General features: G+C 35.9%; 1 protein-coding gene across 1 annotated transcript; it reads left to right on the top strand.

Moving 5' to 3' along the window:
• The first annotated feature begins 946 nt into the window (after nt 1–946).
• Nucleotides 947–27,651, top strand: LOC134797628 (cytochrome P450 4c3-like). The gene is made up of 12 exons (XM_063769960.1): nt 947–1,034; nt 3,571–3,735; nt 14,349–14,438; nt 14,567–14,677; nt 16,596–16,781; nt 16,998–17,194; nt 23,838–23,892; nt 25,222–25,405; nt 25,808–25,959; nt 26,802–26,990; nt 27,163–27,362; nt 27,542–27,651. The coding sequence occupies exons 2-11, from the start codon at nt 3,579–3,581 to the stop codon at nt 27,315–27,317; spliced, it is 1,476 nt and encodes a 491-aa protein (XP_063626030.1). The 5' UTR covers nt 947–1,034; nt 3,571–3,578; the 3' UTR covers nt 27,318–27,362; nt 27,542–27,651.
• Nucleotides 27,652–27,697: the final 46 nt, after the last annotated feature.

Here is a 27,697-nt window from a genome sequence, read left to right as displayed (position 1 = left end):
AAAACAGACAGACGATCAAGTAACTTCGCGGGGTGACTATACAATATTAGCTGGGGTCAGGCATGTCTAATAAATAAATTGTATGAAGGTTCCTTAATTTTTTGAAGGTTGTATTTAAATTATTCAATAAACGAACTTTCTGACCTTTGCAGAGTCATGGTAAATCGATATATAAGACATAACCCACATTCCGGTTTCGGCTATAGCAGTTATAGCACTCACGTTTTTGAGATCCCCGTCGTGCTGGAAAAACTCATGTGCTTATAATATAAGTGCTCAAAATGAATGACTGTTCACTACCGCTGCTGAATGTAACTGAAATAATAAAGAAACCTTTGAAGGTATAAACGCAATGCACATAACAATAGTCGGTATTTTTTGCCATTTTACTTTAGACGTAGACTGTCGTAGACGCAGTTTAAATGGATTTACATTTTTAATGTGTTATATTTTAAATATTTTTGGCAAAAAAAAATAGATTTTTTACTAATAAATTATAAGTGCTCTTTTCTCAATAATTTTATCGCTGAAAAGGATCTAATTATAAATTTTTGGAAGGAAAAAAATACGACGGGCAAATAACTCTCCAGGAAAACAATATATTCAAACTTGATACATACCTATTTACATCGATGAGATTTTGAAATTACCTACGGAACTCGCTGCACCAACTAAAAGCGCCCTTGACTGGTCAGAATTGCGATGTTTCGCCAGTGTTATCTGGATGATATGTATATTATCATTTTTTATATTAGTTCTTGAGAAGACGCAGCCTATGTTGACTCTAGCTTGAATAGATTTAACGTAGATCGTAATTTAAAGGTCTCGGTTAAGCAAATTTCGTGTTTAGTGGAAGGCTTTGTGTTTATGCAAATATTTATTGAATAAAGTCAACACAGCATTACCCGATCTCGATGTTGAAGCTTATCGTGGGCTAATACCGAACTGAGTCGGATTCTGCCCGTCCGAGCTATAGCCCGTTTTTAGCATTCAGTGTGTAGTGTTTTTATGGATTTTTAATTATATTAATTTTGGTAAGTATACGTGATTTTTTTTACATATAATAATTAAAATTAATGATTAATAATAAAATAATACTTACGTACCTACTTCATAAATCCTTTATTAAACAATGATAACTGTAGGTACATATACCCCGTTTTTTAGATTTGAAATTTTCTAACCTCAAAAGTACCTAGTGGTAAGTAGGTAATGGTAGGGGAGCCCAAGAGGGGATTTTTGTTTACTCGAGCGCGTCAGATTAAGATATGAATTATATCTTGCTACCCCGTGTAGTCTACCTCTACCCCTTTTAGCCATGTTGAGCCCTTGGTTCAACAAATTGTTAAGCAGATTGTGGATTTGGTCATATTAGTCCAAATTAACGCACTAATCGTGCTATTACTAAATCTGATAATTATTTGCACGCATTTCCTTAATCTGACGGTTACAATGTAAAAATTAGGCGTCAAACTTGTGTTCGTCAGATTAAGAAAATGCTGTAGGCAAATAAGTGTTATACTAAGTAATAGAAAAAATATAGCATTAACGTGGACAAAAACAACCAAACCCACAAACTGCTTAACGATTTTTTAACCCTCCACCAACCTCCTGAAATAAAAAAAAAATTTGTAGACGCTTTCCGGCTCGCTGCAAAAAAAACTTTATATAACTTTTTTTCTTCTAATATTTCGATTCCAATAGCTCTGTATGACGCTCGAGTAAATCCCAATTTAGCATCGTGGGAGCCCACGATGCTATAACTATACTATACTATAACATTTTCTTCCGAAATATAGGATCCGATGCTAGGGTTCCTATGATTTCTAATATTGCGGTGCAATAATACCTATGTAATATTAAAATTAATTTGATACCAATAAATAAAGCAATTATTAGGATAAAGTGGTATAGTCAGCAAAAGTATTTATTCGCTTTAGCACTCCTGTATATAAAAAGTAAATTAAATAAAATTAGACTAAATGCGGAACACCATGCCAACACCAGTTACATTGTCATAATAATCAAATCAGATTAAAAGGGTTTTTTTTTAAACCAGCCAAGGCGACCAAAGAAGTCCGGGACTATGCTCAACTATTGTTCCAGAAAGATTTAATTTTTGTATAATAGGTATAACTCCACAAAAAACGTTTTTTAAAGGCATCTATTATTTTTGTGAGACATAATTACTGTGCTAAGACGCGAATAACCAGATATTTTTATGGCGTAGCTATAAAAATAGTTACCTACGATACTTAAAAAAAAGGTTTCAGACGCTAATTAATAATTCACGATTCTCTAAATATGTTGAACAATAAAATCAAGGGGCCAGCGTATTTTCCAATAAATGTACCTATCTCTTGTTGCGTTACAAAAAAAATCATTACATTACTTGCAAAAAGAATGAGGGTTAATACGGAATTATCAAAATGTAGGTTACATTTTCAGTTTCAGGCTGAAAAATGAGGTGTAGATATTCAGTTTCAGAAAAAGCCTCAAGTCTCGAGTTATTACAATCTGAGAGTTCACGTTTACTATCTGCGCACGTGCAATAATCAGTCAACTCATAATTTATTTAATTTCATAGCTACAATAAAAAAACACTATATTTTAATTGTCAATTGGCTTTTAAGGGTCTCTTAGAACAGAGTCGTTTGCAAAATATATTACTTTGAATAGGCCACAGTTTAACTTCTGATCCTTATAGTAGGGCTCCCAGTCTTCAAGAAACCTGGTGTTGCCGGTCTGAAAAGTTGTGCCTTTTCTCCCACCAGCTCCTTGAATTTCTCCCTTGCAATTCTCATACAAAAAAATCACATCTTTTACCTAGCTCTTTACGTATTTATTTGCACTATCTAATTGATTCTGGTATCATATTTATGGTAAGCTTCCATTCCTGTACCAAAGAAGATCTATCGCACTAACGCTTTGACAATAGAGGCGTGCTCCAGATATTTGTCGGTCGGAGCGGCCGCTTCGATATACTATATGATGCCGACTGTACTTTACGTTTAATTTCCTTTTAAAAATACGCGATTTACTGTTTTGTTTTGATATAGCTTCTATTAACAACTATTTAAAATAAAGTAATGTTTGCTTAGGTACGTGGATCGTTTTGTGTAACAGATCTACCTAATAATATATAATGTAAATATACTAAAAAACATTTTTTCATTACAATGAACATTTGATGGTTCATGTCCTCAATAGGGAAAACCTTTTGTGTTGCCTTTTCCGCCATACTTGGTTATCTATGCAAATGACTATTAGGTATAGTAATAAAGTGTTAGGTATTTATTAACGGCACCTAAGTAAATAATGATGTGCCCTTGAAGGGTCAAGTGTTTTCCATACCTAGGTAAACAAAATATCTCTTGTCTTTTTTCGTTCTCTTATAATACCGTATCGTATCGTATATGACAGAATAAATATTCATTCAGGTCATTTTGCCAAATGTCTAATCGTAATAAATCACTGACGGTACATACTTTTTACGACGGACTTTTCTGTCTATAGATCTAACAACTTGGGAATTAATGACCATTAAACTTCACGATTTGTTTCTTGCAGGTTTAAATATGATAATACTATTGCTGCTATTTCTATCGGCATGTGCCTCGTGGGCGTTATGGGTTGTCCACACTCGACGATTCGAGAAAGCAACAGCTTCCCTGCCTTCGCTGCCTGGCGTGCCGCTGCTGGGAAACGCGATGCTCTTCATTGGGAACACAGAGAGTAAGTTGCATTAAAATAATACCAAAAATAAATAACATCTGTGTAATGTAATGTACATGATTATGCAAATAAATAAATACAAATACAAATACCCTGTTATAGGTCGACAAGAAATTGTAGAAATTTATTGAGGGCGCCACTTCCTACGTAACTGTCACATCTTTGACGTAAAATACTTAAACATGGCAACAATGTAGTAAGTATGGTTTTTTTTAGTTCTATTTTATTTAATTTCTACTATTTTATGTCGCACTATAGGCAGTCGCGTTACCATAAGGGCAAACGGGGCCCGTGCCCAGGGTCCCCATCCTCGGGGGGCCCTAAAGGACAGACAGTAACAGTATATTTGATTACCCATAATAAATAGAAGATCATAGTAGAAAAATGTTAGTTTAATTAGCTTTCTTTACTTTCCAAAAGGGCCCCAAATTTTTATGTGCCCAAGGGCTCCAGTATAGTTTATGACGGCCCTGACTATGATAGGGTCTATACCACAGAACACTGTGGAAGAAGTACGGTGCGAAAGGCACTCACACTGACCTACAGTATGGAGCTGCGGGCCCACGACACTGGAATCGCCTCTTTTCCGTGCAGAAGCTTGCCATCCACACCATGCCTATGGCTGGATTATTTCGTGGCACTGCCGGCACCAAAACCCATGCGGTATCTAGGATTCGGAATCAGGATTCTACCTCTGCCCGGTCTTGCTATATATGTTAAAAATATAGTTTTGTTGTCTATTCTCCACCAGCGACAAGTTGAAGATGACATTTACTGTATCGAATCTGTATTCGGTCTCTTTTCAACATGGCTTCTGCCCTATAGCTGCCTAATTTGTGTCGTCCGTATTTTATTTTCTATCTTTACATTTTTATATATTTTTACAAGTTTTACATGAATTTTTAATTGTCGATGATATAAATAAAACAAAGGAATATTCAGAAGACGTCAGTTTTATTTAATCACAAGATCTTCAACACGTGATACCACTGCGCCGAGTCTGCTTAACAGGTTACAAACCCAGATTTTTGAAGATTCTTAGTGAACCGATATAGACTGAAAGTCATATTTAAATATTTCAATGATGTCTGTGGAAAATGTATCAAGATTGGCATCAAATTTGGGCAGCGGTCACATAACCTCAATTGACCGACTGACTGGAATAGATAACTACATCCCATGGAAATTTGCTGTAAAAATGGTGTTAACATTAGAAGGTTTATGGAAATGCGTGGAAGGTACTGACACCGATGCGGATCGCGACGCAAGGGCGCTGGCGCGCATTTGCTTGTCGCTGCAGTCGAATCTTTATCAACACGTGCGTAATTGCACTACAGCGAAGCAAGCTTGGGACAAGCTTGCGGAATGTTACGAAAACAAAGGATTATATCGTCGAGTTCTCTTACTGCGAAAACTGCATCGTGTGGAATACTGCCAATTCGCGTCAATGTCGGACTACATCAATAATGTCATGCTTTTGGTACAACAGTTGGAAGATATAGATAAAAAGGTGATTTAAATATATGTGCCTTATTCAGTCGCAGATTATGCCAGGGATTTATATGATAGTGAGTTTTAAACATGTTTTGTCATTAAAATGAGTGGCAATGTTGTTTACTAGGAAGCTAGCAGACAATGTTGCGTAACTTTGTCGAGTATAGGTTTAAATATTTGGCAATCTATGATGTAGAATGTTTTGTCCAAAATTTCATGACAGAAATTGTTGACAAAATAATTAATGTAATATAAAGATAACCAAATGTTACTCGTAAAGGAATACTCTTAAAGAACAAAACACATAGACTTGTAATGTAGAGCTTCAAAAATTTCATATCCAAATAATGTCTGAAAATTGTATACTGTTTAATTTTGCAGGGATAGATTGATACTTACCTATTTCTAGTTTTTGTATGTAAATGATAGGGGACATGCATAGTAAATTCATAATATAGAAATGTTTAAATTGTGATATTATGTATGTGTACTCTTGTCGAAGGTAGAGAATAAGGAGGAGTGTTAAAAATATAGTTTTGTTGTCTATTCTCCACCAGCGACAAGTTGAAGATGACATTTACTGTATCGAATCTGTATTCGGTCTCTTTTCAACATGGCTTCTGCCCTATAGCTGCCTAATTTGTGTCGTCCGTATTTTATTTTCTATCTTTACATTTTTATATATTTTTACAAGTTTTACATGAATTTTTAATTGTCGATGATATAAATAAAACAAAGGAATATTCAGAAGACGTCAGTTTTATTTAATCACAAGATCTTCAACACGTGATACCACTGCGCCGAGTCTGCTTAACAATATACCTATACTAGCGACCCGCCCGGGCTTCGCACGGGTTAACAAATTATACACCTAAACCTTCCTCAAGAATCACTCTATTGATAGGTGAACACCGCATGAAAATCCGTTCAGTAGTTTTTGAGTTTATCGCGAACAAACATACAAACAGACACAAAATTGACGATAATATCATGAAATATTATTAAATTAATTAATCAAAATGATCCTGGAAGATATCAAACATAGGTAGAGTAAGACCAAGAAAAGTCTGCAGCGATTTTGATAGCCCACGCAGTGCAAGTGTTATTTTAAACGTCAAATGTCTATGAAATTATGACGTAAAATAACACATACACTGCGTGGGCTATCAAAATCGCTGCAGATTTTTCTTGGTCTTACTCTACCTCTTAAAAATCACTGATCACAAAAACACTTAGGTACACATCGCCTTAAAAAAAAAGAGTAAAACAGGAATAATATTCTGGTAATTTATAATTCGAGTCTCATAGGTAAATTACTTTTGAAAGAGGTTCTTTATATTTTTTTTGTAAATCTAGAATTCGAAAACTGGTTAAGGGTCGATGTGTGCTAATCAAAAAACCCAAATCAAAAATAATGCCTTTTGAAAAAGAAAATCTAATTTACGGCGCACGCTGATTCTTGGAAATACCTAAACCATAAAATTTTATAGGTAATAATATGTATATTTTTTTCAAAACATTTGAATTTGGATGGATCACATACAGCAAAAGCAAAGTAGGTACAGTACAGTACAATTTTAGCTTTTAGCTTAGTTTTTATGTTTTCATTTCGAAGTCGTTCAATATTAATAAAACCGATCTATAAGGTATAAACAAACCACAATCATGTATGTAATGGCTGCAGCAGTTGGCTTAATGATGTCTTTTCTTTTTGTTTTAATGACCGCATGCGCAGTGTCATTATACATATTAAGAATAAGAATAATATTTACATATTTGATAAAACCTTGTTAACAAATATGTATCAATATCCTGTGGCCCAACACTAGGCTATGCCTGTGACGTGGCAGCTGGATTCACAATTAAGCTAATAATAACTGGAAATAATTAAAAATATTTCCAGTCCAAACAGTTAGTCAAAGAATATGGCGTCATCCTGGAAGTCGAGGAGGGACCTAAATCATTTTAAGTTAAAATATTAAAAAATCTTGATATCGTTATTATCTTGATATTTAAGGCTAGACAAAAAACGGTTCCTGGAAAGTCGACTCAAGGATTTTTTTTTATCGCTAGGTGACTTAAATTTTAGATTAACATACCTATTGTTGATCAACTTGCCTAACGAATTTTAATTTGAATAACGTAGCGGATGTGTGATGCATGGACGAAAAGTACACACAAGCACAACTACTACTAAATACCAACAACACACATCAACATCATACTAGTTCGGTATTGTAAATTAATGCCGCTAAAAAGTGTATAAGGTACATACCATGATGTAATTGATGTATGAGAATTCATTTAGCACGTTTTTATTGAGAATCCACTAATAGCTTAATCTCGAGATCACGTTACATTGGTTCGTACGAGAATTCAATTTTCAATTTCAGTTACAATATACATATAAGTACATATAAGCTCATGTTACAGGCCACACCCGGTATACACCCAGGATAGAGATTGCCCTTTCATCTACTAGAGAAAGCCTATACCTAGGTACTAGATACGGTTAAAATATCGAATTAAGACTATAAGTACCTAAACTGGTGTATATTATTATATTTGCCTGAGTAAGTAGATATTTGGCCGCCAAGAGCTAGGTAGGTACAGTGAACTGCGAATCCAAAATTGCATGGAGATCGCACTTCTCACTCACTACGAGTATATACAAAATCCAATCTGTAGGTAATGACGACACGAATAGGTACATAGAAAATGACACACGTCGAAGACAAATCTTGCACACCTCGATCTCTTTTTATGTACGGATGAGTCAGAACTAGACATGTGCGCCGCGCCGCCGCGCCGCCGCCGCCGACGATTTTTCCACGCCGCCGCCGCCGATAAATTTGACCGGCGTATAATCGGCGTGGCAAATTTTGATACCTATCGTGTCTTATTGCATGTTGCGTAGTGAGTAGATAGTGTCAGATATATAATTTAAAGATCCTTATGCTTTTTCGCTTATTTCATTTGCCAGTGAAACAAATTAGCATCATTTCTGTCGTTGCGGTGTTAGCTGTGATAACGATTTGGCGTTAATTTAAACAAGATCTAGTTTTTGGATCACAGGTAATATTATTGATATTTGATATTTTATCACACAGATTTTTTATAGAACGCATTTTATTACGAGTAATAGTCTTGATTATCAATTTAATCAGTGAAATAAAGTCAAGAAATTAGCAGGTTCATATCCTAGGACATAAACATGCTATTTGGCACGTATTTAACCGGTCAACTAATTAATCGAATTTGGGTAGTTTAAAATAATAGAAATGGGTACTAAAATTATTAGTTTGGCAACTAAAACGGAGCCTTAAAATATATCAATATGAGTTGTATTTTAATGCCGTTACAGCTTTTGTTTATTTTTAGGCAGGTACCAAATATTTATTTGGCAACTGAATTATTATATTGGAGACTATTTATGAAGCACATTTTAAAAAGATAACGGCTATCTATTAATTTGAAAATGAAGTTCTTTTAAAATATTTTGTTTGGTCACACGGTCAACCTAACATGCTTCGCTCGTCGTCGCACCTATCTTTTGAGTCTGGCACAGTGGTAACTATTGAAATTAGTAATTAAAAATTTAAAGACCTAATGGTATAATGGCCATTAGGTGTTTCATGATTAGGAATTTCGACAATAAGTATAGTAAGTATAGTATATAGGGTATTATACGAAAATAAATTTGTAGTGTTTTATGAGTTAGGAAATTTGTCAATTTAAAGTACTAGGTATGCATATGTTTAAATTTTAATTAATTAAAAATGGAGTATTTAAAGCTTATGTAAGTTATGTATATAGGTATCTCTAAGATATTCTGGATATGTACATACATAAACAACCAAATTTTATGATCGCTTTACAATATTAGTTGCCAACTTATTATTTTAGACGCCAACCTATCAATTCAAGTTAATAAGTCATCATTAAGCTAACAAAGATAACAAGTAAACCTTAATATTTCATAAAAACTCTTTTATGAAATGCAATGTAGTATCTCATAAAAAGTTTCTCAAGAGACTCTAAATTTTCCGTCAGAGGGCTCGTCTATCAAATTTTTGGGTAGTCGCTCACAGTATGTAGGTCTAAAGAGACGCTGGTTTTCCCATGCCAGTGCTATGCGTTACGGGACAGTAAATAAATAAAATAAATAAATAATAAAGTATATGTAGTTCATCATTATTTCGTAACAAATCATAAATAGGCGAGGCGACAGTGGCTGGGAAAAGTCAATATAGATAGATTATTTTAAAATTACGACTAAACTTATTTATAAAATCTTTTTGTGTTTTATTTGTAGGTATTACACTTATAAAGTCATTTTACTGCCTAAAATGTGGCGTTTTCAAGTGTCCTTTTTATGTTAATGTTTAAACATACCCATTGTTAACCGTTCTACTTCAATTTAAGAGGTATCCTCTTGTCGTTGGAGTATTTTCCATTTCTCCCTCTCAAAAGGCAAAGCTTTGACCTCTTGATACGACACGACACCAGCTTAACCGTTAACCGTTAGGTTGGTAAAAAATGGTTGCCAAGTGAAATAATGGGATATAATTTTCGGCAATAATTTAGAAAACACACATTATTTGTTTTGGATAGCCTAGTAAATACTCAGAAGGCTTTAATGTAGAGTTTCTACAGCCACGTCCTTATGCAGTATCAAAAATTATGCCACGCCGATTTCACGCCGATCACGCCGCCGCCGCCGGTCAAAAAATCATCGGACGCCGCCGCCGATGATTTTGCCATCGGCGCACATGTCTAGTCAGAACACGCACCGCGCTATTAGTTATGTGCATGCCCAGTTTAGTTGGGCATGTACTTCGGCCGACGGGAAATAGTGCGAATGCTGACTCCCTTCCCGGTGTTGCTCGAAGCCTTTTACGGCTGATGGTACAATGAACAACACACAATAAATATACATAATATAGTTACAAAACACAATAAGCATTTGTGTACCTACTTAGTTTCGATACATCTTGATAGAAAAAGACGAATGCGTCAACTATGTTGTATCTATATCTATATCACATCACGCGATTCAAAAAGATAAGACTATGCCGTCTACGTTTTTATTATACCCTTACTTAATACATATTTATAATCGCCTCTTGGGAAGTCCCCAAAATAGATCATAAATAAATAGGTAGCGTAGACAGTTTTAGCCAACATAACCGGTATTGCGTAGGTAGGCACTAGAATTTGACTAATAAATTCGAGATAAGTATGTAGATGATGATATTAATATAAATAATTAATTCTAACATGTCAATGCCTCCTATTATTATTGCCTACTAAAATTAATAGGATGTAAGTACAATATGTAATACTCGACTACCTACTAATAATATATGACATTTTAAATGTAGTTTTACTTAAATGCGTGTACATTTACTTAAGACGTTTTATTTACCTATTCACTAAGTATTCCCAGCAGTATGGTGAATTTTGTTTGGGTTGGGATGAATGAAAGATTTCTACAATGAACCAAATAAGTAATTAAAATTATTGTATAGGTAGGTACTGTAGGTACATGTGATAATCAGGAATTTTACATGAACTGTAATTACTTAGTGCCGTGTTAATTACAAAGTATTTTTTGCCAAGATAATATAATGCATATTTCGGCTAGGTACAGTGAACAGTGACATAAACGCCGCCACCAAATTGTGTACGAAAGCATTCAAAAGTTAAATTATTCGTGGCTCGGTTGCAACTTGGTTCAACCTATTGCTGAGCCCATTTGGAATCTAATTCATCCAGGAAACTGCGAATAAAGGTCTTACTGATTCAACATGCCAAATTTGCTAAATTTCATACCTAATTATGCATCGGTTTCGTGGATTACATGTCAAAAGCTATAAAGGAAGAGTTGTTTTAAAATTTATAATAGTGGTTTGGTACCTACAAGTAATACTAGTATCTAAATACTACTACCAACTTAAACTTTTATATAGACACTGCGCGAAATCACTAAAGATTTCCGCCCATGCGCCTATGAATAAAACCCCCGCCGCGCCATAGCCGCTCAAAACTAACCAAGAGGTTCGGCTTGCGCGGCCCTTGCAGTGCAGGCCGCCTCTTCGGGCCATGATATCATTTGGCACTAGGGTAAATATGACCCTGGTGGATAAAAGACAAAAAGTTGTCTATTGGCCGGCAACTACCCTATTCAAATTAGTTATTCGTCTGTCGTCATTTGTTATTGTCTAGGCCCCCGAACCAAAACAAATACTATTTCGAATTTGCATAGGTATTTTAATAAGATGTTGTATTTTTGTTTTATTTGTTTAATATCCGGTCTTCGGTAAGGTTATCATAAGGTCATCAAACTTGCCAAGATTATTGCGCACCATAAAGAGTTTTGCGACATAAAATTGGTGTCCTTCAGTATCTATTTACTGAGAGGTATCTTTACATTTAAACAAACATTAAGTCATAGCCGGTATACTTATATACTTTTACTCGTAGTCTCGTAATATACCTACATATACAGGCGGACGCGTTCAGTATGGATCAAACAAAGGCTTAACACTTTAACTGCCAGCGACTCCCTAGGGGAGTTCACTGTTCGTAGGCGCTTTTCGCTACATACGGTTTTTCCCGTGTTATCGGCTACGCTCGTAGCGCGTAGCACGGGCTGGCACTGAATGTGTTAAGACCTACCGATTTGGCCATCATCGTCATGTAGATAATATGTTCAGCGAAGCGCAATGGTTCCGGAAAAATCATTGATCATCAAGTAAATTAAATATGTATCTCGGTTGGAATGGGTCACTATACATATAACCCATAGTCAATAATCTACTATAAAAATTAAGGAAAGCTTCCATAAGTACTAAAATCGAGATATTTCGGTAGACAGCAGCCACAACAATAAAATAAAATAAAATAATTAAGAAGGGATTGGCCTAATAAGGAAAAATATACAGCAAGATAACAAATAATAAAAATCAGTGAAGGGTGAGTCGGTTATAAGGAAAAAAAAAATATTTTAAGTATGTAATGGTAGGTTACGCAATCCTTAGCGCACAAGTCCAACTCGCATTTGGCCGGTTTATATTTAATTTGGACCCTAATTAGTTAAGTAAATAAATCCTAAAACAGATTAGTTTGTGATAGTTGGATTATCAACCAGTCTTGATTAAAAAAATAATTACAGGGTTCGTTCTATAATTACTGCTTATGTAACATGTAATTAATTACGTGTAATTGTTTTGCATGAAAAATAAAATATAAAAATATTACTCAACACGACATAAGCCTTATTGAGCTGGTCGATTAGGTCGATTTTTGAAAGATTATCCTGTAATATTTATTTTCTCAAACATGCAATGAAATATTGATGTTATGTTCCTTATAATAGGCTGCGAAGTATGACGTTTCAGGTGCGGCTAGGACAAAAGGTCGTTAATGGAATTTCATACACATCTTGCAGGCCTAGGCCGGCGAAGTCCTCTTTTTTAATTTTCATTTCACAGATATTTGTGACACAGCATCGTGGCATTCATCCATTAAAAAAAACTAGAGGCAGTATTTGCTTTATGGTTCGTAATGACACTCTGCCACTACGCCTATTAAAAAAAAACAAAAAACAATGTTTGCTATTTGTATAAAATCAACATGGTCGACGCTTCGGGAGACCATAGGGCTGGCGCTTACCTCTCCCAGCGCATATCGCTGGCAATACAGAGAGGTAACGCAGCCAGCGTTATGGGCTCAATGCCGCAGGCGGAGGTTCTAGAAGGGGTATTCTCTTTATAAGTTCTTTTTATTTTTATATATTTTATTAGTATAATTTAGTTTTTATATAATATTATAAGTATTAGTTAAATTTTTAAGTAGGTTTATTTTAATTTTAGTTTAGTTTTTAAATCTTTAATTCATAGTTAGTTTTAATGTTTTTTTTTTATTACTTAAGACTTCATTTAAGCAGTATTATTTTATGGTAGAGTTTTTAACATTTATATAAGAATGTCCTATGATATTTATTATATTTATACAATTGATACGCAGTGAAGCTATGTAAATAAAAACATGAACTTAATAAATAATACATTATATAATTTTATAATTTTAAATTATAAATTTAACTACACAAATAAAAACATTTAAAATATTTCATCTAAACGTTAGCGGTAAAAAGGTCTACTCAAACACGCGTAGTTATATTTTTTAAATTGTTATGGAGGTAAAGTTGAAAAATATTCATTCTGTTTTATTGGATTTATGGTGCGTTGTTAATTTTTTTACTTTATTATGAGTTCCGACGAAATAATGAAATTAATATTAATTGTAATCGTAGGCGTTGGAATTGGCAGCGTAAGCAGAATTGATTTTAATAACTTGCTGCCTCTGCCGCCAAGTCAAAGACGAAGTATGTATATGGTTGCTTATGACAATTTTATTATTTGAGAAACTAAGAAAAATGGCTTACAGTTTATTAGAAACAGTTTTGTGGCATATTTTAAATGAATGTAACTACAAATTCGTCAACACTGTGGAAATTATACTTATTTACTCCGTGCATAAAGCAACGATGTATGTGAAACATGATATCAACATGAAAGACTATGTAAACTTATGTGACGTAAACGACAGTCGTCACGGATACAAGGCGAAAAAATCAAAGATACATGAAAATATACGGGTAGTAAAAATACACGACTCGTGTAAAACATACGCGTGATAATGATATAGGTACGTGTTGGTTATATTTTGGGTGTACTTTACTTTTAGTTTTTTCTATAAATAAAACTTGGGTTTCGTGGATTTTTTATTTTATTTATTTCATTGCATGTTTGAGAAAAGCACTATACATACCTCGGCGGGAAATGGGGTTGCCCGCGCTCAGACCTATCCGACCTCGCTTCACTCGGCCGTCTATATGTCTTCGGCCGGCAACCCCTTTCGTCCCGGCCTCTGTAGTAATGTACTATTATGACGATTCCACTTGGGTTTATTTCCCGTATTGCGTTTAGTTTAATTATGTTAAGTACGTACTTATAACATATACAAATCAATCATATAGACAAATGTAAAGTTAGTATCTGCTTTTAAATCGTAAATTTATAATTATTAGTAATTAATTTCATTTGTTACAGAAATTTTACAAAACTTGCAAAACATCGCTGACTTGGCTTTAAAGCATAAGGGTGCAGTCAAAATTTGGTTGGGGCCCAAATTGTATGTCGGTAAGTTTTTTTTTTTAAACTTAACTCTTACTTGTATTAATTGTTGTTGTTCCGAAATCAATAAGTTCGTTTAATTTTCTGGAACGTTAATTTTATGTATATTTATTGGTAACTTATTTTTCTTACAGCTGTTGCGGATCCTGAGGACGTTCAAGTGGTTTTGGACAACTGCTTAGAGAAGGACGTAGTGTACCGCTTCCTAAGACCATGGCTGGGATATGGTTTATTCGTTGCACCTTGTAAGTACTGCCATCACAGTAGTTGTTTAGATAATCGCGGCTGTGCATCCTTTTCGTTTTACTATACTTATTCATAATAAGGAAGGTTCATATCATATCGATCATCATCGTGTAGGAACAGAAATGGATCAACATATCTCCATGACGAAATATCGGAAACTCATAAAAAGTTATTTACACGTGTATAGTGCAAATCTTTTGAACTGAGCTATTTTACTCAAGTCTAGAGTCTCTCTCTAGACTCTCAAGAATACAATACCATTGAGTAGTAAACCACAAATTAGGATAAGTACGTCGTAGTAGAAGCAGATTATAACCGCCGTGAAATGCTTTTATACGGTTGTTAATCGTAGTCAATGACCATGTGTGTCGCTTAACGTCAAACTCGGGTAAATCCATTCGACCCTCTCAGCAAATATCTACCCTATTACCTTTTCCTAATACCAAAATCGCATAATCTGACAGATGGATTTACCCGAGTTTGCAGTTAAGCGACTCATGTTAGCATGATATCGTCGGGTGACAAGCAAAAGTCACTAACTAACACCATTGAAATTATTGGACAATTTACCGTGTTACAAGTGTAATAAAGTGCATTGTAACTTTAATTTTTTAGTGATTTTTGCTTGTCACTCGACGATATTATCGTTATAAATAATTCAGAAAAATACAGAAATGCGAAAATATATATATACCTACTTTGCATTATATTTTAACCACCATGTTAAATAGTACCATGACCATGTTAGCATGACATCATAGTTATAAATAATTCAGAAATAAAATCCAGGAATATAAAACATAATACTTACTTCGCATTCTATTGTCACACCACGTTACTAAGTAAGTACCTACAATACATACTATTTATGTGCTAATTATAGCGCATTATTGAAACATATAGTGTAAAAGAATTATTTTTGTAAAGTTACGTCTAACACAACGTCAATTTCAACACCTAAGTGCGAAAATTAAGCAATTAATTAGCAATTACAAATATTATACCTACTAGATTTACGTTTAGCACTTTCGACTCACGGATGTAGGTAACTGCAGTTTCATATCAAAAATAAAAATAACGTTGGGTCTTCATTTGTGCAAGTCTGCAGGTACCTTATATCGCTATAGTAAAACTGATATACGGCGCGATTCGGGAAATGAATTAGAGATTCACTAGATATGAAATAGTAAAGATATGTGACGTTCCACGGAAAAAGGTACCGTTGCGCCGGCTGAATATTGAAGCGGCGTTAATAATGGCGTAAGCGCCAGCCGCCATAAGGTACCTTTTGCCGTGGAACGTCACATATCTTTACTATTTCATATCTAGTGAACCTCTAATTCATTTCCCGAATCGCGCCGATAGTAAAATTATACTTACATTTGGTATACATGCCATCATTGTCATAAATTACTGATTAGTGCGATGACGCGTAGCATGGTTTCCTCTACGAGTATAGTCTACAATGTATGTAGACTCTACATTCGAGTTTTACTGGCTACGAGCTACGATTCGATGAAAGTAGTTTGTCAACAAGATTGCATTTTTAACATTACCGGTTAATAAATTACCGATTTATGGGTAAATGCTCGTACCGATACAGTTTCCCTCAGATTAAATAGTACGTTTTAAATCTAAGGTACTATTTAGTACAGGTATAACATGCAAGAAGAGTATTTAAGTATTAACTTTTAAGTACGTACCTTTCATGAATAGGTTCAGATGCATGAAAATAGCTAAAGTATTTTTTTCTTCTTATAATATCGTGTTACAATTGTGAGATGCGCCGTTTGATTTATGTGTCTCGAAAAAGTTCTAATTCGTGACCTTATGAGTAGGTAATAAATAATGCAGTGTAGGTACCTAAGTAATAACCTAATAAAAAAAACATTCATAATCCCAACCCCATTTTTTCAGTGGAACTATGGAAATCTCACAGAAAAGTGATGAGATCAGTGTTCAACAACAAAGTGGTAGAAGAGTACCTGTCAGTGATTGCGGCCCAGGCCGATGTTTTGGTCGAAAAACTGGACGCCATGGTCGGGAAGGGAGATTTTGATGTCCTGAAGTTTATTACCGCCTGCACACTGGACATCGTGTTTGGTAAGGAATAATAAAATAGGTTTTGTTACGTAACAACGTTTGTGGAGCTAAAATCGTATCGAATTGTGTCAAAAGGTTAAAACCAAAACCAAAAACCCTTTTCACAAATCGGATTTTAGGCCGTATTTACCGGTTGACGCTATACTACGTCACATTGTATGGGAATGAAAAATCCTCAATTTCTCAGAGACCAAAGCAATAAGGATTTTATTACAGAAACTGCAATGGGTGAGCGCATGGACGTGCAAGAAAAGCCCGACACCCCATACCTGCGCGCGCGCCACACCGTCATGACGATTCTCAACATGCGCTTCTTCAAGGTGTGGCTGCAGCCAGATTTCCTGTTCAACCTCACCTCCTACGCGAAGGAGCATGACGAAAGTATCAAGCTCACGCATAAATTTACTGATGAGGTATGGAGATTCTTTCTCTGCATTCACAATATCTTTAGGGAGCCTTTCTCTATAACACACTTTATCTATATCGCTGACGGTATTATTAGCTTACTTAATATATATAAAACAGTATTTCTCTGTCACGAATTTCACGATGCTGCACTCAGCTTACGAATCTCAACACATAATTGCAATCCAGATTCTAGTTCAAGTCCTACGAGAGACGAAAGTCTTTTGGAAGCCTCTCAATATATCGTTTTGTACATTAGGCTGTTTTTTAAGACTTTTTTTTATGCTAACCGAGTATAATACTTTTTAAATCTGCACAAGCAAGCAACTATTCCCGCGACTCCCAAGGCTTCATTCATATACGCGCTTAATCTATCACTCGATTTTTTGGGGAAAAAATCGAAATTTTGTGTAATGTAATATATGGACGACGCCTAATGTAATATAGATAACATGCAAAATATACCTACAATCACACCTTCCTGAGTTCCTAAATGAATGATCTCCACAATCTTGCCAAAATCGATAAATCCAAAACCATAATATATGTAGATATGTTAGCCGTAGGTAAGTTAGTATTGAATAATGTCATTAGTCAGTCATGGAACTCATGGATGTCTACTTTTACATAATGGGTTCATTCATATTAGCCAACGTTTCGTCATTTAGGTAACCAGTTTAAAGATTGTAGAGTCATTATATATGAACAAACCGGTTAAATTGAAATAAAATGGTTATTTTTATTACTTACTTAATCTGATTATATGACTAATAGAACAGGTACCTAAGGGCGTTGTTCGCTGGCATATTATCAGCCATGATTGCCATGAACTGCGACCCACCTGCCTTCAATTTGTTCGTATTCAAAAAACCGGATTTCTACAGTAAATCATACTAACTGGCCTATTCTAACGTGCACTGTCATAAAACTGTTATTAGAATTGTATTGAAATCACCATTTATCTATCTCTCGCTCGCACTAATTGGCATGATGACAAATTTTTAAATCCCTTTTAATATTGTCGGTACACTTGTCTTCTTCTTCCTCGCGTTATCCCGGCATTTTTGCCACGGCTCATGGGAGCCTGGGGTCCGCTTGACAACTAATCCCAAGAATGGACGTAGGCACTAGTTTTTACGAAAGCGCCTGCCATCTGAACTTCCAATCCAGAGGGAAAACTAGGCCTTATTGGGATTAGTCCGGTTTTCTCACGATGTTTTCCTTCACCGTAATCACATGATATTTCGTACATAAGTTCCGAAAAACTCATTAGTACGAGCCGGGGTTTGAAACTTTGAACCCGCGACCTCCGGATTGAAAGTCGCACGCTCTTACCGCTAGGCCACCAGCGCTTATTGTCGGTACACTTGTATTGGTTCCGAAAACACAATATTTCAGCAATACTCATAAGTTTTAACATAAATAATTGCATTTTTTTATAGCTACTTTAAACCTCGCGCGATAACGGCTCGCGTCCATTTGTGATATATTTGTGATATATTTGTGTGTGTGTGTTATTTGTGTATTTGGTTTAGTTGGTGGTAGGGTTGGTAGATATTGTTTAGGTAAGTACCTACATGAGTACTTTACACACGAATATAATCTGTACTAGTTACGAGCTTTCCCTTGAATGAACCTGAATGATATTGTTAATTCATCGCTATATATTACGATTAGCGATGATAAATACATTGCAAAAATTAATCACGATAACTCAGTTTATACAAAAACGTACACACGGTTGCAGTTTAAGATGAATTATTTAGATAAATGTAAATTTAGACTGAAAATACCGAGCGCCGGTATTACTTTGAAATTTTTTCTGTTTACGACAGCCAACATGGCAATGATAGTTCCATTCAGCCAAATAATTAAAAGTTTTTTTTGGGAAATATCGTATTATGTAGCATTATATTTACAGTGGAACCTCTATAGCACGAATCTCAAGGGAAACGCCAGAAACTACGGGTTAACGAGGTTTCGTCTTATGGAGGGCATCGACTTAAGGAGGTTCTTGTAGGTTTTTGTTCGTCTTAAAGAGGTATCGAGTTACAGAGGTAAAACTCATGAAAAATTCGTTTAGAGAGGTAATTATAGAAACGCATAAAATAGGTATAGTGTTATTGCCTTTTTCGAAGTTTTGTTGTTAAATAATTTCAAGTTATAGAGGTGGTAAAACAAAATGACTATTTTTTCGAGTTGTAGAGGTCAAATTTTGTTTTTTGAGTGATAGAGGTAAAAAATGTACTGAACAGTCGTGAAGGGAATCGTTGGTTACTTCGTGTTAATGAGGTTAAATAAGTATTTCGAGTTATGGAGGTTATGAGCTCTGAAAGGAAGGGAATAGCATTTTATTTCGTGTTAACGAGGATTTCGTCTTATCGAGGTTAGAGTTAGCGAGGTTCCACTGTATATAATAACAAATAAATATTTACTTTATATCGTGTAATAATATTTTTTGTAATGTAATAAATAACTATTAGGTACTTGGTATCAAAGATTACGACCAGTTTAAGAAACCTGATGTAAACGGATAATTATGAATAATGAAAATAATGAATATCGTACCTATCGACAAAAACACACTTTAATAATCAAAAATCATCTGATCTCTGGTTATCAGTTTGGAACACCCAAACTCGAGTCCATTATTGCCATGCATTAACAGACTCATAAAAACTACGTCACACTGAATCAAAATTTAAAAACAACCATAATTTATACCGGATTTTCGTTCTCACTTTGCAGATGAGAAGTCACAATGACTGTCCAAAATGAAACCTGTTCCGGACTCTGATCCCATACAACCATTTCCAGTCGCCGTTACGACGCGGTGTTGACACATCTTGTGTCGACACCGTCTGTTTCGGTCACAATTCCAGTCGCAGAGTCGTCGCCGTGTCGACACAGTTACCAGAAATGGGGAAGGGTCGACACATGACACAAAGTGACATAAAGTGTGGTCGCCGTGTGCACACATTGTTTCGGGTTTGCGACTACTTTATGCCAAAATCATTCGTTCATTCGTTCATTTTGTTCCTGTCAAATGGAAACTGTCAGATGGAAAAATACTTAAATAAAAATAAGTGACATTAATACGCCATCTCTAAAACGGATTACAAGACATAATTATATATTGTTTGCATTTATATTACAATATGACTTAAATTATTATGGGGAATTAAACTGCTCGAGTGATTTGATAAACTAAGTGTAATATAATCAACGCGCCACCACATTGTTTTAGTTTAGCCGGAAATGAAATTGTTTACTTCTCAGTGCCTGTGTTCATAACTATATTATTTGAAGCATTTTTAGTACTTCGATGCGTATACTATACTTAAATAACAGAAATAACGCTTTACATACTACGAAACTTGTTAATTATGATGTATAAATATGGTTTAAGGCTGAGAAATATTGCAGTCACAAAGTAGTTGCAATGTTTCGACTTTGTGTCGACTCTGTGTTGACACATGACACGCGCTGTCAAAAGTAATAACAAAGTTACTGGTATGTTACTGGATTTGCAAAATGGCTCCTTGTGTTGATTTGTTTTCAGATATTCTCAAAGTGTAAAAATGCCGTGGTCAGAGATGGGCATTAATCGATTAACTGTTTATTCGACTAATTAATGGAATAAAAAAAGTTAGTTTAGTCGACCTAACATAGATTGAAATTGAATTAATCTGAATATTAATCGAATAAATTATCGATTAAATCTCGATTGAAAGTTGACAGGGGGCCATTTTTGTACGTAAAAATAATAGAAATGTCTTGCATGCAGATGGTAGCAAAACACTTTGTCATAAAAGTCGAGATGGGTGTCGATATATAGGTTTTAGGGAGTGCCGATTTCGAAAATAATGACCATTTTGGAATCCGAAATGGCGGCCATGCACTGTGTCTTAAAAGTCGTCATGGATGTCGTTTTATACGTTTTAGGGGGCCCCAATTTTGAAAATGATGACCATTTTGGAATCCAAAATGGCGGCCATGCACTATGCCATAAAAGTCGTCATGGGTGTCGTTTTATAGGTTTTAGGGGGCGCAGATTTCGAAAATGATAACCATTTTGGATTCCAAGATGGCGGCCATGCACTATGTCATAAAAGTCGTCATAGACGTTTTATAGGTTTTAGGGGGCCCCGCTTTCGAAATGATGACCATTTTGGAATCCAAAATGGCGGCCATGCACTATGTCATAAAAGTCGTCATGGGTGTCGTTTTATAGGTTTTGGGGGGCGCAGATTTCGAAAATAATAACATTTTCAATTTAAAAATGGCGGCAATGCACTATGTCATAAAAGTCGTCATGGATATCGTTTTATAGGTTTTAGGGGGCGCAGATTTCGAAAATGATGACTATTTTGGATTCCAAGATGGCGGCCATGCACTATGTCATAAAAGTCGTCATGGATGTCGTTTTATAGGTTTTAGGGGGCGCAGATTTCGAAAATGATGACTATTTTGGATTCCACTTTTATGACAAAATACGTAGCCGCCATCTTGGATTATAAAATGATCATCGTTTTCGAATTCTGCACTCCCTAAAACCTATAAATCGACATCCGTGACGACGCAAGTTATCTTTATTTTCAGATGTAACAAATTGCTACAGAATACAAAGGACAAAAAAGAAGCGAGGAGGTAATGAAACAAGCAAAAATACAGATGATTCCTCGACGCAATTGGGTGATTCTTAAATTGTGTCCAGATTTTTTTTGTCATAAAAGTTTATATTTTTCACATATTACTCTCACAAGTTCCGTGACATTTCGACCTTGTAATTTTTTAAGTAAATGTTTTTGTTTATCTATGAGGATCTCACTAGAATAGTATAATCAAGGTATGTTTATATTTGATGAATGAAATAGTAACGCAAAAAAAAATATATTTGTGTCTTATATTCCTGCCGAAGACTTTTATTTTACCTTTTCCTTCTACACAAGTTTGGCCAAGTAATAAGAATTTAAGGCTCTCAATTTTATTTTGACTTCTACAACAGTAAAGCTACGAGGCCATGTTTGGTATCGTTTTCGTATAAATTCGCAGTACCAAATTTAGTTAAGGTATCACATTGACACCATTCCGAAGTAAAAACATATAAACTTATTAAAATACTTTCTTTTAAACTCCTCTTCACGCTTAAACTGCTGAACAGTTTTAATTTAAATTTGGTACACATATATTTTGAGTCCCGAGACAGGATATAATAAGTTATCTCAAAAATCATCCTTTAAAGGTGTGAAATGAGGTGTAGGGGGGAATTCAGAATTGACTTCTTGAAGTTAATACTGTTTAAGTTTAGGTTTGAAGTCATGTTTTTTCATCATTTTTAACTAAATCAAAGATGTAGACCATCCCAAATTTCATATAAATCGGTTCAGCGGTTATTGATTTCCCGTACAAATTTCCACGCCACTTTTCACACCTTCAAAAGATGATTTTGGTTATAAGATCTATCCTATGTCCTGTTCCGGGACGCAAACTATTTCTATACCAAATTTCAACGAAATCGGTTCAGCGGTTAAGCGTCAAGAAGAGTTTCAAAAAAACCGGCTAAGTGCGAGTCGGACTCGCATATTAAGGGTTCCGTACATTAAGTCCGACTCGCGCTTGACTGCACATTTCTAATAGGTTTTCCTGTCATCTATAGGTAAAGAACTATTTTGTGTATTCAGACGGACATACATACAGACGCACGAGTGATCCTATAAGGGTTCCGTTTTTTCCTTTTGAGGTACGGAACCCTAAAAAGATTTATTTTTATTTTGTGGAATGGTGTCAATGTGATATCTTAAATGGATTCAGCACCCCAGATTTATACGAAAACGATACCAAACACGGCCTAGCACCTTCACTGATATAGATATATCAAGATAAAATTGAGAGCCCTAAATAAACTTTCAAGAGCGGATATCTCAAAAACTATTCAACATATCGAAAAAATTGACTGAATAAACTTGTAACAAATTAAATTAACTTTCATTTTGTATAAGTGGCCATGTCGCTGAGATGCATAGTTTCCGAGATATAATCGAAAAACGGGAAAATGGGACCTTCAAAGCCCCCTCTCTCCCCCCCGCTCAAGGGCTACGGCCGGGGACTTTTGATATGTTCACCTCCTAACTTGTCAAACCGAGTTACGGAGTCAAAATTTGTGTTCCGAGCATTTCCCTCTACAACTTTTGGAGCATTCGTTGCCTGACCTAAGTAGCTTATTGAATTTCTTTAAAAACTTTTCTGTAAAAGGTTGACGGGTGTTGGGTGTTTATATGGTTTCGGTCGATTATTATCATTTGCATTGCCCATGATGACTTACTAGAATTACGAGCACACGAGACACTAATAGTAGTTTGACAAACCTTGGTTTTCAAGAGGTATTTTATATTGACATTTGCTGTCACAAATTTGCTGTCAGATTTAGTCGCAAACCGCACGCAAAGTGCACACAAATGTGTCGACACCTTGTTACGGAAAAGTGTAGACACGGCGACGACACTTTGTTTCGAAACAATTCTAGACACATTGTGTGGACTCTGTTACGACACATCTGACATTTAGTTACCACTTTGTGATTCTGCGACTGGAATGGTTATATGGGATGATAGTGATGATTAATGGTCACCAAATTTTTTGTTGTTACAGGTTGTTAAAAAGAAACGTATGGAGTACGACAAGAACAAGCACAACAATAACACAGGTGTGTACTCAAACGATCAATGTCAAGCACCTACTCCTAGATTAGTTTAAGTATTTTACTTCCTGAAAATCTTAAAGTGACACTTAGTATAAAATGCTCCTAAGATATTTGTTCTCACATTGTCTATTTGCTAGTAAATTATCCTCGACCCCGAAGCATGACCTGTATTGTCAACGGTTTGCAAGTGCATCGCCTCAGACTAACCAACATAAATGTGACCCCCACATCCGCAAAAACAACACGTTACAAGAGCTTGCTCTTACATTGGCGATACACTCGGCAATCAATAAAATAATAGCCCTGTTGAAGTGCTTCAACAAAGTCGTAGTGTTTGGTAAACAATGAACGATAACCATAACTTTATACGACAACAGATTTATAGGAAAACGTAGTTGCCATAAGTGGCCATCTCCGTGGTAATTGCCTCTCGGAGTGTTAAAGTTACGTAAACTGCGGATCTCATAGTATGTATTATGTATTGACAAATATCCAACAATATTTACAAGCCGTAGACGTCAATGATGAATAATTATTGATCCAACGCACCTAATATAAAATCGCGAGGACATATTTGTTTTGTTCCGCACGTTTTGAAAAGGTTGTGTCCTTTGCCGGTGTTTTAAACTTGACATTTAATGCACGTGCACTAAAACTTAACCTTACACTTTTAGAAGTTGTGGGTCAATAGCCAACTTTGTGGCAAGAATTCACAAAAGGTAACTAATGTCACTAGGTCCTTAGAGACCTTATACTTACCTACCTACTCATCCTGGGCAAGTGGACACAGATTATAGGTACAATAGTTCTACGAACGCAGGATCTGAGGACCTACCGCGAACCACGTTCGACGTGTAGCCTCTCTGTCGCACTTGTAAATTCGCACGTAAGTGTGATAGAGAGGCAAAACGTCGAACGTGGTTCGCGGTAGGCCCGCTGTTTTAGACGATCTTGTAACTTGTAATTCTTAGTGTAGGTGTAGGTTAATTATTGCTTTTGTGAAGCCTCATTTTTCAAATTTAGCAAAAAGTTTACTATTTGACGTCCAAAAAAAGTTATACAATTTACTCTTAACCGCTGAGTGACATAAGTAAACTGCAAACAAATACCTAGTTGCAGGTTTCAATGAAATAGTAGATAGGTCTAGTATTCCAAAGATTTTTTTTTAAGTTTAGTGATTGCCGCCTTAGTGTTTCGTATCTAAGTATAAGTATTAAGATGTGCAAACAGCATTATAATTAATTATAATTAATAAGTCAATAGTGTTAGTTGTGTGTGTGTTTTACCGAAACGTGACCGGAACTATCTTATACGTCACATTACATATTACAGATGGTAAATTGAAAGCTGTGCTGGATCTCCTGTTCGGAAGAGAGATCGAGTTCACAAATGAGCAGCTTCGTGAACACATCGATTCAATCACGATCGCCGGCAATGACACCACTGCGCTGACCATCGCCTACACGCTGATGCTGCTGGGTATGAATAAGGATGCGCAAGAAAAAGTCATTGAAGAGTAAGTACATATGTATACTTAGTTTAAAATAGGAGTGAACGAGCTCACGTAGATGGAAACATCGAAGATAATCATAGAGATTAACGTTGACCACCGCTTAAACTTATGAAGTTAATATGCAGGAGTCAGTTGCATATTCATTTCCTTTCTGTAAGAGAGATATTGAGTTCATAAGATCTCATAGTCCCCATTTGATAAATACCCATTTAGGTGAAAACACAATTTATTGTATGAAAACCTTCGTATACTGAAGTAGTGAACATATTCGAAGTATCCTTAGGTACTGAGTCAGCGGGACACAATTCTGTCATAAAACAGTAGGGCAAATAAAGGATAATGATATGATAATTATGATATTCCATTTTTTGGCAAAACTTTGGATAACGTCTGATTTATTTTCAGGCAAAGAGCAATTTTCGGTGATTCCAAACGCGGTGCTACCAAAGAAGACATTCCACAGATGATATATCTTGAAAGAGTGATAAAAGAAAGCATGCGGCTTTACACTGTTGTACCGATCATCGCCCGCAGCGTCGACAAAGACGTTTATCTTCGTAAGTAAATATACATACCTATATATGATAATATGCTAATTTTATATAGCTCCCTCCAATATTCTAAGCCTGAATCAAGTCAGAGAGAGAATAAGTTTATTTATTGTTATAAGTTCTAACCTACGGTGCACAGACTTGGTCTTTGACTAAAGCTCAGAAGTCCAGACTCGAGGTTTGCCAATAACGAGCCATGGAGCGTAGCATATTAGGCGTCAAATTGGTGGATCGAGTCCGAAACACCACGTTACGCTCCAAGACCCAAATCGTCGATGTAGCTCGGAACGGAAGGCGGCCAAGCTAAAATGGTACTAGGCTGGTCACGGCTGCCGAATGCCGAATGAGTTGTGGGGCAAAATCACTTCTGAGTGGGAGCCCGAAAACTCAAATCGGAGATCTGGCAGACCCTGCCAGCGATGGCAGGATGAACTGGACTCCTTCTTAATGGAGTGGCCAGACATAGCTAGGGTTGCCAGATCGAAAGGCGCTATTATCGGGAAAAAATATTTTGTTTTCGGGATTTTGGGACTTAAGTCGGGAAAAAAAAATTTAAATTAAAGTAATTGTATTAAAAACAACGATATTTAAATTATTGGCAATACGCTCGACTTCGCTCGCTTGACGACAGTTCGGAACTTGAAATTATTGTTTTATAACGTGAAGCTGTTTTTCGGGTCAATTTTCACTTTGTCGGGAATCGGGAACACATGCTAATCCCGCCAAATCCCGACCATCTGGCAACCCTAGACATAGCACTGGACAGAGATTTGTGGAGAAATTAGGGGGGGGCTTTGGCCAGCAGTGGGACACGACAGGCTCCAAATAATAAATAATAATTGTTATAGCGAGGAGTGGCGTCACGCTGCCGGCAGGCACAGGAACAGTCGTCGGCTCATTTGCGATGCACCGGTCCCTGGCGGTGTGGGGCCCGGACGCGGACAAGTTCGACCCGGACCGGTTTTTGCCGGAGCGCTCTGTTGACCGTCACCGAGCGGCCTTTGTGCCCTTCAGCTTCGGGCCTAGAAATTGTATAGGTGAGTTTGATCAATCAGCCTTTAGCAACCAGCGGACCTACGCGTTTCACCGGACCGGTTTATGCCTAATGGGCAACGGATTCAGAATTTAATTTGCATCCAAATGACTGCCTACGCTCTAAGTTAGCCACTATATCAGCATACTTTACTATAATAGTTGCTTTCCTTTCAGGACGCAATTACGGAATGTTAATACTCAAGAGCATCTTGTCGACGATCATCAGATCATACAAAATCGACGCGGACGAAGTTGGACCACTCAAGATGGAGCTGCTACTGTTTCCCATACGAGGTCACCAAATAAGAATAACGAGGAGAGACGACTAACCAAAATGGTGTAGTCATATGGTCGGTGGACAACCAAAACACTAAGTAACAAATATCTTCTTATTAATATTTAAAACTTTCGCGTTTTGAACACATATTAAATTAACTCACATTTATAAACGGGTCTGGTTAGCCGCGACCTCGACCAGTGAAACCTGTGTCGAAAAGTCGGTACATAAAGGTAATAAAATAAATTCCAGATAGACCCCGTCTATAATTGTGAGTTAATAAATATCTTCTTTAATAACAAAGCTACTTGGGGGTTCACAAGAGTACGATCGAATTCACAAACATCTATACAAGCCAACGTTCCAAAAATATATATTGAATTGACCTTAATGACCTTATTGTCAGTGTCTGAGAGGCGTGTAAATATATTT

The sequence above is a fragment of the Cydia splendana genome, chromosome 15 (assembly GCF_910591565.1).
Source record: "Cydia splendana chromosome 15, ilCydSple1.2, whole genome shotgun sequence".
NCBI classification, from domain to species: Eukaryota; Metazoa; Arthropoda; class Insecta; order Lepidoptera; family Tortricidae; genus Cydia; species Cydia splendana.
The sequence above is the reverse complement of the archived record's forward strand: the minus strand, read 5'-3'. Positions and strand labels throughout refer to the sequence as shown.

What these genes read in the sequence shown, in the direction of transcription:
- LOC134797628 (XM_063769960.1), top strand. Translation starts at nt 3,579, where the DNA reads ATGATAATACTATTGCTGCTATTTCTATCGGCATGTGCCTCGTGGGCG. An exon ending in CAAGAAAAAGTCATTGAAGA is followed by an intron (nt 25,406 to 25,807) that starts GTAAGTACATAT and finishes ATTTATTTTCAG; the next exon opens with GCAAAGAGCAATTTTCGGTG. An exon ending in CGACAAAGACGTTTATCTTC is followed by an intron (nt 25,960 to 26,801) that starts GTAAGTAAATAT and finishes TAATTGTTATAG; the next exon opens with CGAGGAGTGGCGTCACGCTG.